Source organism: Garra rufa, chromosome 21 (assembly GCF_049309525.1).
Source record: "Garra rufa chromosome 21, GarRuf1.0, whole genome shotgun sequence".
NCBI lineage: Eukaryota > Metazoa > Chordata > Actinopteri > Cypriniformes > Cyprinidae > Garra > Garra rufa.
The window spans coordinates 30090506-30104217 of NC_133381.1; the positions used below are offsets into that span (position 1 = coordinate 30090506).

The 13712-nt window shown below is 36.9% G+C and overlaps 2 protein-coding genes across 2 annotated transcripts in view; both read left to right on the plus strand.

Annotated features, from left to right (window-relative positions):
- pgfb (placental growth factor b) overlaps positions 1–5859 on the plus strand; it is a 29146-nt gene extending 23287 nt beyond the window's left edge. The window contains exons 4-7 of the mRNA XM_073827349.1: positions 16–95; positions 273–302; positions 384–446; positions 4489–5859. Of these exons, the coding sequence (XP_073683450.1) occupies positions 16–95; positions 273–302; positions 384–446; positions 4489–4510 (195 nt within the window). The 3' untranslated portion in view covers positions 4511–5859. The remainder of the gene's footprint in view (positions 1–15; positions 96–272; positions 303–383; positions 447–4488) is intronic.
- An 847-nt stretch (positions 5860–6706) lies between these two features.
- cipca (CLOCK-interacting pacemaker a) lies at positions 6707–11569 on the plus strand. Its single transcript, XM_073827207.1, has 4 exons — positions 6707–6845; positions 7366–7481; positions 7736–7905; positions 9520–11569. The coding sequence occupies exons 2-4, from the start codon at positions 7436–7438 to the stop codon at positions 10393–10395; spliced, it is 1092 nt and encodes a 363-aa protein (XP_073683308.1). The 5' UTR covers positions 6707–6845; positions 7366–7435; the 3' UTR covers positions 10396–11569.
- Positions 11570–13712: the final 2143 nt, after the last annotated feature.

Consider the following 13712-nt stretch of genomic DNA (forward strand, 5'->3'; position numbering starts at 1 on the left):
TTATGGCTTTTTCAGTTATTAAAGATCAAGCCAGCGGAACAGGGCCAGGAATATGTGGAGATGACCTTTGTGGAACACAAAGCCTGTGAATGTAGGTAAGGAAAAGATCAATTTTGTTTACGTAACCACATGTATTGTTATTATAGATATTAATATTAAACATAAATGTTGAATTTATAATTTGTTAAAAAGTAGGTTTGAAATATGTTTGCAATAATCCCTCCTCTTTTCTTTCTGTCACTCCATGATTTCTCTTACGTTGTGATCCCAAGACTAAGAAAACCTACAACAAAACAAGACAGGTAACAAGTTACTACACTTACGCAGTTACACTTTGGTATACAGACTAATTGGAATTACATTGATTATTTGTTTTGTTGTAGATGGAAACCCAGAAACAGAGGGAGAAAAAGGAAAGAGAAAAAGAGAGTGAAAGATTGTGACAAGTAAGTGACAAATGCAGTACTCTAATAAGCGTAGATATGCATGAAATACATACTACACTCAGAAATTGAATAATAGTCAAAAATAGTAAAAAAAAAGAGTGAACTTATTAGGGGTTCAAGCCTGTAGCGCTGAAACCCTATTGTAATTGTTAGAATGGCCAAGGATCAGCAATCTCCACGTAAAACTGATCAGACAGACCAAACCGTAAGTCATAGAGACTTAAAACTTGGAGGGATGGTAGTACTCACACCGCCGACAACATCACCAAGGCTCGTCCTAATCGGCCTGATGGGGGCGCTACAGCGATCAAAAGTGCAAAATCATTCATAACTCCTAAACCGTCAGTCGCAGGCTTAAGTGTCTTATGTCGTTGGAATCCTTGGCCTGATGTTGTTGGAATCCTAATGCCGGATAAATGCATGCCTTAGATTTGATTGTGAGCTTTTTTGAAAAACTAGTCATAGGTTTGAAAGGGGCAGGGGCAGTTTTAGTAAAATGCCTATAACTCCTAAACGGAATGAGATATCTTCACTAAACTCTGAACACTTATGTAATGGCTTAATCTGAGGTCACAGGACAAAAATCACTTGGCCACTTGGTGATGTTATAAGAGAGAGAAAACATAAAAATGGTAACCATTTGTCCCATCAACATGAAAATCTGTGTGCACAGTCTGGATCCAAAGTGCCACAAATGTCTATAAGGATAATCTGTGGAGGGAGCTGAAGGTTCGAGTTGCCAAACATCAGCCTCGACGTTTGACCCCATTCGCAAAACATGACTTAGTACTTGGTGGCAAAACCCTTTTTTAGCAATCACAGAGGTCAGATGTTTTTTGTAGTTGGACACCGGGTTTGCACACATCTCAGGATGGTTTTTGTCCCACTCCTCTTTGCCGATGCTCTTTAAGTCATTAAAAAAATCAAGTCATTCTATAGAAAATCTGTGGAGGGAGCTGAAGGTTTAAGTTGCCAAACGTCAGCCTCGAAACCTTCAGCTCCCTCCACAGATTTTCTATAGAATTAAGGTCTGGAGACTGGCTAGGCCACTGCTTCTTCTTGAGCCACTCCTTTGTTGCCTTGGCTATGTTTTGGATCATTGTTGTGCTGGAATACCCATCCATGACATTTCAATGCCCTGGCTGAGGGAAGGAGGTTCTCACCCAAGATTTGACGGTACATGGCCCCATCCATCATCCCTTTGATGCGGTGCAGTTGTCCTGTCCCAATAGCGGAAAAACAATGTTTCTATCTCCATGTTTAACAGTGAGGATGGTGTTCTTGGGGTCATAGGCAGCATTCCTCCTCATCCAAACACAATGAGTTGAGTTGATACCAAAAAGCTTGATTTTGGTCTCATCTGACCACAACACTTTCACCTAGTTCTCCTCTGAATCATTCAGATGTTCATTGGCAAACTTCAGACAGGCCTGTTACTAATTGTTTTCTTGAGATCATTGACAAGATCCTCCCGTGTAGTTCTGGGCTGATTCCTCACCGTTCTCATGATCATTGAAACTCCACAAGGTGAGATCTTGCATGGAGCCCCAGACCGAGGAAGATTGACAGGTTTTTTTTGTTTCTTCCATTTGCGAATAGTTGTACCAACTGCCGTACCTTCTCACCAAGCTGCTCGGCAATGGTCTTGTAGCCCATTCCAGCCTTATGTAGGTCTACAATCTTGTCTCTGACATCCTTGGACAGCTTTTTGGTCTTGGCCACGGTGGAGAGTTTGGAATCTGATTGACTGATTGCTTCTGTGGACAGATGTCTTTTATACAGCTAACAAACTGAGATTAGGAGCACTCCCTTTAAGAGAATGCTCCTAATCTCAGCTTGATACCTGTATAAAAGAGACCTGGGAGCCAGAAATCTTGCTGAATGATGGGGGATCAAATACTTATTTCACTCATTAAAATGCAAATCAATTTATAACTCTTTTGAAATGCGTTTTTCTGGATTTTTTTGTTGTGATTCTGTCTCTCATTGTTCAAATAAACCTACCATTAAAATTATAGACTGATCATTTCTTTGTCAGTGGGCAAACATACAAAATCAGCAGGGGATCAAATAATTGTTTCCCTCACTGTAGGTGGTTACAGGCTTGCTAAACAATATGTAATGTCTTTTTCCATATTTGCTTAGATGCCTTGAAGCCCTTGAACCTCGGTAATCGCTGCTTGCAGCTATATTTTTAACTATACCTGTACTGTATGAAATCTAAAAAAATCAACATCACCGCTCCATTGGGTTGGGTTGATTTTTTTTCGGTGATTACAAACTATATTACAAAAATATATGCATAAAATTGATAAAAATGCTCAAGGAGTTATACGATTTTGTTAATTTAAAGGGATAGTTCACCCAAAAATGAAAATTACCCCATGATTTACTCACCCTCAAGCCATCCTAGGTGTATATGCTTTCAGATGAATACAATCGGAGTTACATTAAAAAATGTCCTGGCTCTTCCAAGCTTTATAATGGCAGTGAATGGCTGTTGAGATTTTGAAGTCCAATAAAGTGCATCAATCCAACATAAATAGGGAGCTCCGGGGAGCTAATTAAGGACTTCTGAATTGAATCGAAGCATTTGTGTAAGAAAAATATCCGTATTTGTTGGCCTAGTGGATGGCCTAGACTGCACCTCTGGCAACTTGAGTTTGAGTCCGAACTCTTTACTCTATGGTTTCCTGTCATTTTCTAGCCTGGAAAAATCCAGACCCTAATCTATTAAGATTAAGGGTCTGGGATCGAGCAATGAAAACTGCCTAACTCGAGGGGCGGCACCAAGCATGCATTTGAAACTCTAACTGCACGCAATTGGATAACGCCAAGACCAATCACAACAATACACGCTTAGCTACCAGCAGAGCTAAATGATGTTTCATTAACAAAGTTCGGGAGAAGTGCGTCAGATGCTTAGCGTAAACATCACAAGTCAATCAGCGCCATAGGTTTAAATACAGCTGACTCACCTCAATTCACTCGATGGTTTATCAGTAACCCTCCACCACCCCATCTCATCACTCCGAGTTCTCGCTACTCCTATTGGGGGGTAATGTACTCTGGGTTCGGGCCACTCCCGAGCTCGGAGCCCTTCACCGGACAGCACGCCAAACATGCACTACTATTCTCCGGCTAATTATATGTAAGCGTGAACTTGTGAACTGATAGATTAAACTCTTGCCGTATCCAGTCGGCAAAACAGCAAAAACGTTCGATTCGAGTTTTCTGTTTTCTGTTCCTCTTTTATATGGAAAGCCAAGTCTAACTCGTTCATTGTAGCGGCCAAAGCCGTTTCAAACAACTTGTTGTTTCATCTGTAGCAACAGCGATCTTTCAAAGTTTACTATATGATTCGGACGTCGCAGCGCTGTCATCATCGGCTTAGCTCTCCTCTGGCCCGCCTACATCAGATACACCGATTTGATTGGTTCCCACAATTGCTTACGTATTGCAGTAACCTGCATCATTGCTCGATGCCAGAGTGTCTTGCAGAGACAATTCAAATTGTGCTCTCGCCAGACCTCTGGATTTCCAGGGTAGTCATTTTCTACTTTCCTGTCTTTTTAGCATGAAAAGGGGAAAAAAAGGCAAAAGAAAAAGAGAAATATCCATATGTAAAAGTTATTTTATCATTTTTGAAAGAAGGAAAAATCTGCTTTTGAGAAGGTAAATAAGGTGAAATAAGAACTATCAGATTTTTTGTTTTAGCTTATTTTAATGTTTGTTTTGTCTTTGTTTTAAATTATATCAAGCCATCTTGAAGCCCTGTCCCCCAGTTAAGAACACTGTAAACTAATATAGTCAAGTTGATTCAGTCATATTAATTGTTACACTTAAAACCAGTTATTTCATATTTTACCTCATGAAGAACCTTATCCCTCTAGGTTCTGAAACAAAGCTGTAATGATGTCTCCACATTTCAGTGACATTTTAATAAGAGCAGGTTTTTTATGTACTTAAAGGACACAAGTACAAAGAGTGCATTGTTCTGTGAGCATAAGCGGCACTTACATTAAAGTGTGCTCTCTTACAGGTGTCAGCCTCCCCGCAGGTAAACGCAGTCTCGCCGTGATGCCAGCCAATCGCGCGCATCCGCCCCCTTCTGTGCGACCCTCACCGTCATCATCATTCACTTATGGATACTGCCACTGCTCTGCACCCCACCATCCCAGATGCAGAGTTGTTATGGTGATGGGGCTTCTGTCAGCACACGGGGGGCATTCCAGTCATCTATACAGGAAACTCCTGTTGTGCAGCTCTCTACAGAAGAAAAACTACAGAAGACCAAACATAAATCTAAGACTGACTTAAACCCTAAGGACTTATGTTATTATAATATATTAAGATGTTATTTTATTGTATTGTTTTATATTAGTAGTAGTGAAAGTAATATAGTAATAGTAGTGGTAGTACTGGTTTAGCTGCCAGCTTTTCCAAGTCTTCCCCTTTTATTTATTAAAATCCAATGACTGGCGCATTCCATTAATCAATACATTAACAAAACCACTGTGTTATTTGTTCATAAATCCACCGAAGGAGCCACAGAATTGTAAAAAATGCTCAATGTAATCTTTTTACGTTGTATATTAATGCCATGACTATTTTAAATATTAATTATGTGAAAACCATGATAGACGATCTTTTCACACATAATATTTTCTGTTTATGTTCTAAAGCAGGGGTGCCCAATCCTGTTCCTGGAGATCTACCATCCTACAGAGTTCAGCTCCAACCCTAATCAAACACACCTGAACCAGCTAATTAATCTCTTAGGTAGCACTTGATGATACAGACAGCTGTGTTGGAGCAGGGCTGGAACTAAAGTCTGCAGGTAGGTAGGTAGATCTCCAGGAACAGGATTGGGCACCCCTGTTCTAAAGCCTCTCTGTGGGTTTAGCCCTCAACTTGAGAACTGAATTGACATACTGACCTCTAGTGGTAATAATAAAAATAATTATGTTCACAAAGTGTTTTTTTTTTTTAAAGCCATCCAGTTCTAATATATATATATATATATATATATCACTGTAATATTTCAACTTTGGCACAAATAAAACATTTGATGTGTGCACTGTGTAAGGACAAAGACTGCTCTTAAAAGGCCAGTCAATAAGATCCGAGACAGACGTTCATCATGATATGAGTGGATGTTGGTGCTTTGTATTATTGTTTTGTCAATGAAAATGACTGAATTTCCCACACTTTGGACTCTAAAGTCTTGGTCTATAAAGTGCCGGAATTAAACCAAAGAAGCATTATTATCTATGCTGCTGACTGAGTGTAGGGCCCTAATATAAATACATTAGTTTTCACTAAAGGGCTATTCAATTCCCAATGTATAAAATGTTGTATGTTTTTCAAAATATTGTTAATATGTATTAATATTATACAACTTTAAGAGTACCTTTCGTAATAGAGTGATTATTGTTTGCTATTTCTGTTTATTATTAAAAAATATTTTGTGAAACATTTGGCGTGTGTGTGGGTTTGATCAAAGAATTGAATGTTGGCTATGGTTTATGTCATTTAGATACATTTAACATGAATATGAAATATTACAGTTAACATAAATCTTGTTTAAAAGGCAGTTTAATAATATGTCTCATTTGATTTGAGATACAGTAAATTAAAACATAGAAAGTGTTTATTTCAAGAAGAATAGTCTAATGCCATGGTCTTTATATAGTCGAGAAATCTAACTCAATATAATATTTTTTGAATTATGTTTGTGTTTCTTAGATTTTGATCTTTTCATATTTCAAACACTCACCTTCGAACTGATTTGTTATTTTAATGCAATACATATTTTGGCAATGAGTAATATAATTGATGTTTTCGCAGCATGAGGAAAAAATATAATAACAACAATAATAATAACAACAATAATAAATCAAATTTATTTATTTATTTATTGTCATAAGCAAAGTTTTTGCGTGTCACTGACGTTTATATTGCGTTGAAAAATAACAACAGCTATGCTTGTTATGTGGCTTTCATTCTTTGCATTACATTTTTATGCTTTGAAAATTATGGGATGGAGAGGATGACGCTGCAGCGCGTGCAAGATTCGCTCTTGACTCTGCAGTGCAGATTTCACACCACACTTTAGAGTCACGTTTACAGTCGCAAGGGTTCATCTGTGGACCAATCAGAAGGCGATATGCAAATACAAGGCGGATTTTGCATCGTTAAGCAAGTGACGATTAGACGGTTCCCCTGGTAACAACAATTTAAGCCAGCCTTGAAGGCGGGGCTGTTTGTAAACTCACGTTGCTCTCCGGGTAATCCAGTTCCCACAACAACAGAAATATAAGCCTAGTTTGTACTCGTCAAGCGTTGTTTCATACACAAGCCTTAAGGAGAGAAGGAGTTTGAGGAGAATTCGACTCGGTAAGTATAGAAAAACGTGCGTTTTGTGCTGTGGTGTGAGTTTATGGGAGAGTCTCGTGTTTGGCATCGTGTGTCAGGTGCAGCAGCAACTAGCGGGTTCGCGACATTCAGACTCCGTTCCAACTGTACGTATTTAATGTTGAATCTAAAACAAGGGGCTAATGTGGTTGTCAAGCTGTTTTTTTAATTATTAAGATGTTTTTTTGTTCTGTATGGCGGTTCGTCAAAGCCAGTGCTTAAACTCGTGGACTTGTTTACTTGTTTTCATGACACTCTTTCAGTCTTGGCTTATGAGTCATTCATGGGCTGTTTATTTGCTACGAGAAACTTTGTTTATTTCATAATTTGCTAACTCATTATAAAGTTGATGAACCGTATATTTGGTCTTTTTGGTGAGTTTAACTGTTAGGAGCTGCATTTCATTGGCTTGAGTCATAAATGTGCTCATGTTACACTAGACTATCATCTTTCAGGTTTTTGACTTTACTTTTATTAATCCATGACTTTGTCTTGCTCTCAGTCATAGCCTGGATCAGGGCTGTACAGATGGACTGAAATCAAACAAATCGGACCACCAGAGAAGATCCAACATGGGCAACAAACGGAAAGCCTCTAATGAGGTCGACAGAGACTCAGGTTTGTCGTTTATATATATTTTTTTTGCTTTGTTCTGCTTTGTATTGTTAATTTCTCAGGTACGTGAGAAAGCCTTTGTTTTTGGTGCCATATTTGTCTTTCTCAAATGCTGTGGTGTAATTATAACTAATCCCCCCATTACTGATTATATTTGTACAATACTGTTCATAATTACGTCGTTATATTGTAGGTGTATAACTGCACATAATTACTGGGTTCGACCCTTACAACATTACAATATTTTCTCACTGTAGATGCCAGCTCAGGATATTTTAGTGCTTTGGACCAGACAGACTTTGAAGACCTGGGACCAACCAGAACTGCAACACAAAGCATGCCGACAGCCCCTCAGGTGCCTTTCATTCCTGGCTCGCATCCAGGCGTCTCTCCCATGATCGTTATGAACAACCTCGTCCTCAAACAGGTATGACACATTTCTAAAATTCTGCAAGTCTTCTTGTCTCCTTAGTTGCTTTTCTGGAAAAGCTTTAGCTCATGACTCATATCTGTTTGTTACGGTATTGTTTTGGTCTCAAAGCTATATTTACTAAATATGTCTGTAGTTACAGCTCATTACAGCCATTTGCTTTGTGATTCTCGGATTTAATACTTTTCAGGGCTTGCTGCTCAGCATCTTCAGCTTACAAAATATTAACTAACAATAAGCTGAATAAAATGTAGTAAAGAAAAATGCGATATTCTAATATTATACATAAAATCTATATTAGAAATAGTAATAACATAAAAAGGCATTTGAGGTTGGTTAAAGCTGAGATGTTAATACAACATGAGATATTTCGCAACATGGTTCTGCACTGAAACGATTTAATTTATTAGTGTGGATAGTTAAATGTTTTTATGGTACGTAATAGGAGACAGGCTTTGCTTATGCTCTTATTGCCTCTTGTGTGTACAGCTGTTTTCCATACACACAAGATGTGATATCATTGCGCTTGCGCATTTCATGCCTGCTGCTGCTTCTTATCCGTGCTAACAACATACTGCATGTTTGGCGATTACTATAAATATTGTCTTTATAAATATTGCAGCTGGGTCAATGACAAAAGGGACGCAATGAAGAAAATCTTGTCATACAGTATAAGAAATATACTTTTATAGGATTTTATATATATATATATATATATATATTTCTATATATATAATTTTTTTTTTTTTTTTTCTTCAAGACCAATTTTAACAAGAAAAATGTCATGTTAAAAATAATAAATATTTGTGACCCTGGACCACAAAACCAGTCATAAGTAGCGCAGGTATATTTGTAGCAATAGCCAAAAATACATTGTATGGGTCAAAATTATCGATTTTTCTTCTATGCAAAAAAAAAAAAAAAAATCATGAAGATATTTTGTAAACTTCCAACCATAAATATAAACTTAATTTTTCAGTAGTAATATGCATTGCTAAGAAATTCATTTGGGCAACTTTAAAGGCGATTTTCTCAGTATTTAGATTTTTTTGCATCCTCAGATTCCAGATTTTCAAATAGTTGATTTCATCAGAATTCATCTCGGCCAAATAGTGTCCTATCCTAACTGTACATCAATGGAAAGCTTATTTACTCAGCTGTCAGATGATGTATAAAACTTAATAAAAAAAAAAATTGACCCTTTTGACTGGTTTTGTGGTCCAGGGTGTTGGAATTAATTTTTTTTTTTTTTTTTTTTTTTTAGAAAACTAAGAAAACTTTTGTTTTTCCAGAATTTCATTCTTCAATCTCTAATCGAGGCTTTTTCATTCATTATGATTTTAGGACAGTTGCACCACCCTGACATTTTTGACTTTGTCTCCCCCTAAAATAATACATTTCAATCAACAAGTTTGAATTCAGAAATTGAAAACATGCTACTCATACAAAAAAAGTCATTGTATGAGTTGCATTTTAATCCGTTTTTTTTAAATTATTTTTTTTTAATTTTTTTATTTGCAACACGTCATTGACCCCTCCCGTTATTGTGGATGAAAACTAAAAAGTTGATGTCTGTTTTACAAAATTGCTTATTGATAATTCTTCTTTCAGCCCAACTCCGTGACCCCTGCGTTAAAACCCTGGAGCTTAAACGCTTCACTAGATGTGGTTCCTCAGTCCCCGCTGCTTTTCCTGCAGCCAGTCATGGCAGCTGGTGACTGTACCGGCCAAAGCTTTGACAAGCAGAAACATTCAAGAAAGCATGTTCCCATGCAAAACACCTTTGCAAAAACCACCCCACATATTGCACAAGGGTCAACACTCGACGAAAGTCCCAGTGCTATCCATAAGAGATCAAACCACAGTCATGGTGGAAGACATCAACGACGGCGTTACGATGAGAAACCTTTCCACAGTTCCTCTTTGAAACACGAAGTACCAGAGACATTCAAAGATTACCCCAATATCGCTTCTTTGGGAGACATTGCTCACTCTGTTGAAGACATAGGGGTGGAAAACTCCTCATCCAGACTTTCTGACCTTCAGGAGCCCCACACCACCACTTTACCATTCTCACTTTGCACTGACTCCTTCCTCGCTTCCTTCCCTCAAAAGAGTCCCACTACTTCAGTCAACCAGAGCAGTGATGTGGAGAGTATCCCAGAGGCCCTTTCTCCAAGCTCCAGCAAACGCAAACGCTTCTGCAATACTTACAATATCTTGAATCGGTCAGGCCTGCTGGGCATCACACTGCGCACAAAGGAACTAATTCGACAAAATAAACGCTCCCAGGCCCAACTTCAAAGTCTGCAGGCTCAGACTGACCTCTTCTTGGAGGCCATATATAGTGGAGATCCTAAAGTCTGGATGAAGTTGCAAGTTATCCTCCAGAACTCTGGAAACCGTGAGGAGACGCCAGTGGACTCACTGGTGGACTCTGTAAGGGGTTCGGAGCAGGATGTCACAGATGTGGGTTGTATGGTGTAGTAGCAGGTTCAGACTTTATTTCAGCTGTTGTATTCTGTGGTTTTGTGGAATAGCCACCTTTGGTCAGACCTTATGAAGTTAGGCAGTTGCTTAGCAAATGTATCAAAATATCTATTGAAAACATCAAAGATCTGAGTCTTCAATAGGGTCTAGAGATCTAGTTGTCACTCTTAAGTGTTATCTCTCAAACATTAATCATCTTTATTCCTGTGGATTTTTCAAAGGTATATAAAGACAGCGTTTAGGTTACAATTGCATCTTTTTCTAAATAAAGTCATACAGTGTTTCAGAATTTATTAGAATGCTATTAACCGTTCTTGTATCTCAACTACGCAAACCGGAACTAGAACGTCAAAATAGTTTCTGCTCGGTATAAATCAAAATGAAAAATGGTTATTTTCCAATCGGTGAATCTAATAAATTCCTTTGACAAGTGACAAAGATTTGAGTACTTATATTTAAGTGCACTTTTTTTTTTATTCAGCTGAAAATGTGAAATTCAGAATAATGAGCATTTGACAATTTGTAAAAATGTGTTTGTAATAAACATTGTTTGTATGTGTATATGTTCTCAAATGCATCTCCAAGTAAATGTTCTTGTTGTTATCTACAAGAGAGACCAATGGGCGTTAAGAGTAAGCGTACTAATAACTGTTTGTGCTGGTCAGAGTGTATTTGAAGTAGCACTTCAAATGTGGTTGTTATTTATAATGCCTTGTGTCATGTTATTAAGTGAGTTGTTTACATTCTTAACAAAGATTGTGATTGTTGTTTGGTTTGGATGTGAATGAGCAAATTGGCAAATGTACAGGTTGGATTTTTTACATAGCAGTCTGATATACTGCATGCATACAGACTGTTTATTGGGTTTGGGAAAGCAGGTACTAATAAGCCATGATGGAGTGATAGCATGTACACTGTGCAAGTGTACTTTGCTGTACAGATGTTCTTTTTTGTTTCTGTTGTCATCTGGAATGCATTTGTATTTGCTTTCCAAAATTACAAACTCATTGTGTTGATTTTTCAAAACCCGGTACTAAATGACACATTTTTGCTTTAGAAATCTATGCAATAGTCTTGTTTAGTATACACATTGTACTAAAGTGCAGTTTTGTATCTGTAGGTGTAATTTGACTTTTTATGTGCCTTCGAAAATAAAGGCGTTTTAAATATATTTCATGTCCTGGTTATTAGTTATTTTAAGTATGAACAGTATTTTCTTTCAATGTGTTTTAAGATCGATGCTGATCTCCAAGAAAAGCTCTTAAACTTGTTTTGGTTGAAGTGATTTTATATAAATATATTTGATGGTAACTTAATTATTTACAAATCAATCACAAAAAATGATCATTATCACTGCATGCCATATTTCTCATGCATCAAATACTAATTCACTACAATACAACAACTAAAAAGTTAGTTTTAGTAGAAACTGATTATATGAAAATATCATCTTAGCTGAGATCGAGTAATTGGCAATGGAAACAAACTCCAGCTTCTGGACAACTAACCAAGCATAAGAAAACTGATCCAGTCAAGATGGACGTGAAGAGTTGGGATGTTTTGGTAAGATATGATGCTCAATTTAATTGCAGCCGTAGGATGCTCTGGGCCATGTTTCAAAACATCAAACAGAACTGAGAGCAGAGCAATCATAAGTGTGCACTTATAATAATTGAAACGCTGACATGAAACCTAATAGTGGATTGCTGTTTTATAAGAGGGTTTCAGTTACAGAACAGTTAATTAGTTATTACTAATTACTTTGACCATGTTGCACATGGAGTACAGAAAAAAAAAACATTTACTTCTTGATCATGTTGTAAATCAACCTTTTTAGGTAATCTGTCAACAAAGGAAAATGTACAAATACATTTTAATATAGCACTAAACTGCACACCTTATTGATGAAACCAAAATATACTCTATGTTGCCAAAAGTAATGAACAGGCTTAACTACTTAAGTAATTTCCATGAGGAATAATCTTAATGTTTTAGCATGTAATGATATTCTAGGGAATTGTGTGCTTCTAATTTTATAGCAACAGTTTGGACACAACCCTTTTCTATTTTAACATGACAATGCCTCTGTGAATAAATGATTGATTTAGTCAGTGTGTGGTAGAACTTGACTGGTCTTATTAAAACTTATTGGGGAGCAAGCATTTTAGACACTTCCAAAACGGATGCAACAGAGATGGAAATAGAATTTTTATATACATGAAATATGCTTCCATATTTGTTGCCACAGTTTTGGAAGTGCCTTTTTCTGTTCTAAAGAAGGTGGTGTCCCAATACTTTTGTCCATATAGTGTATGTAAGTCATTGGTGTTTGGTGATGAGTTTTTGCCTCAAGGTTGCATTTAAAGTCACACCAGAGGTGTTCAACTGGGATTAGGACTTGGCTTTATGCAGACCAGTCAAGGTCTTCCACACTGAAGCAAGCAATTATAAATTAATGTTTTATAAATGTTTTTATAACTACTAATTTGAATTGGTTATAATAACTCACTTTTTAAAATATGAAATATTACACATTTTTAGAAAAATGAAAATGGTATCTGGTACATATGTGCTATTTCGGAATGAATTGAAAAATAAATTCTGGTTCATTAACAGAAACTAATGAATTTGAATTGAGGTAGTAAACAGAATAAATTGAAATTTCAGAACTTTGAATCCTAAATGAAAGTGGCATTGAAATGTAGTCAAATTCAATGTTTAAATAGAAATCCAAAATATGTGAAGACATGGTCCGTGTATCATCTGATCATTCAGTTATTCCACTTAATCTGGCAAACGAAAAATAGGCAAAACAGGTTGATGTTTCATTTTTGGGTTTTTCTGTATGAGCCAAAACATGACAGCTGATTTGTTTTTTCCGTTTTTCAGCTCGAAACCAAAATCCAATAAACAGGAAAACCAAAAGGAAATAATACGGCTAAATTACGTTTTTCTTTATTTTTAGCTTTGCGCATGCGCAATGAATAGCGGCGTAAAAGCCTGTCATCATTTGTGGTACACAATGTAAAGATATGTAGAAAATACACGTCATGCCAGCCGCACTTTTTTTTGCGCGTCTAATCGTGCTGGGAGCGGTCAAAATGTATGTACAAAATATAATTTATTCAGAAACATTAAAATCATACTCTTTTTTGACTTGATGGAAAATAGCAATAAATAAATATTGTATATATAGGTGCGATTTGCCGGGGGGATGGGGGCGATTTATGGGTGCGATTTGCCGGGGGGATGATAATGTGATATCCTAATTATTAATAAATAAATAAATAAATAAATAAAAAATCGCAAAACCC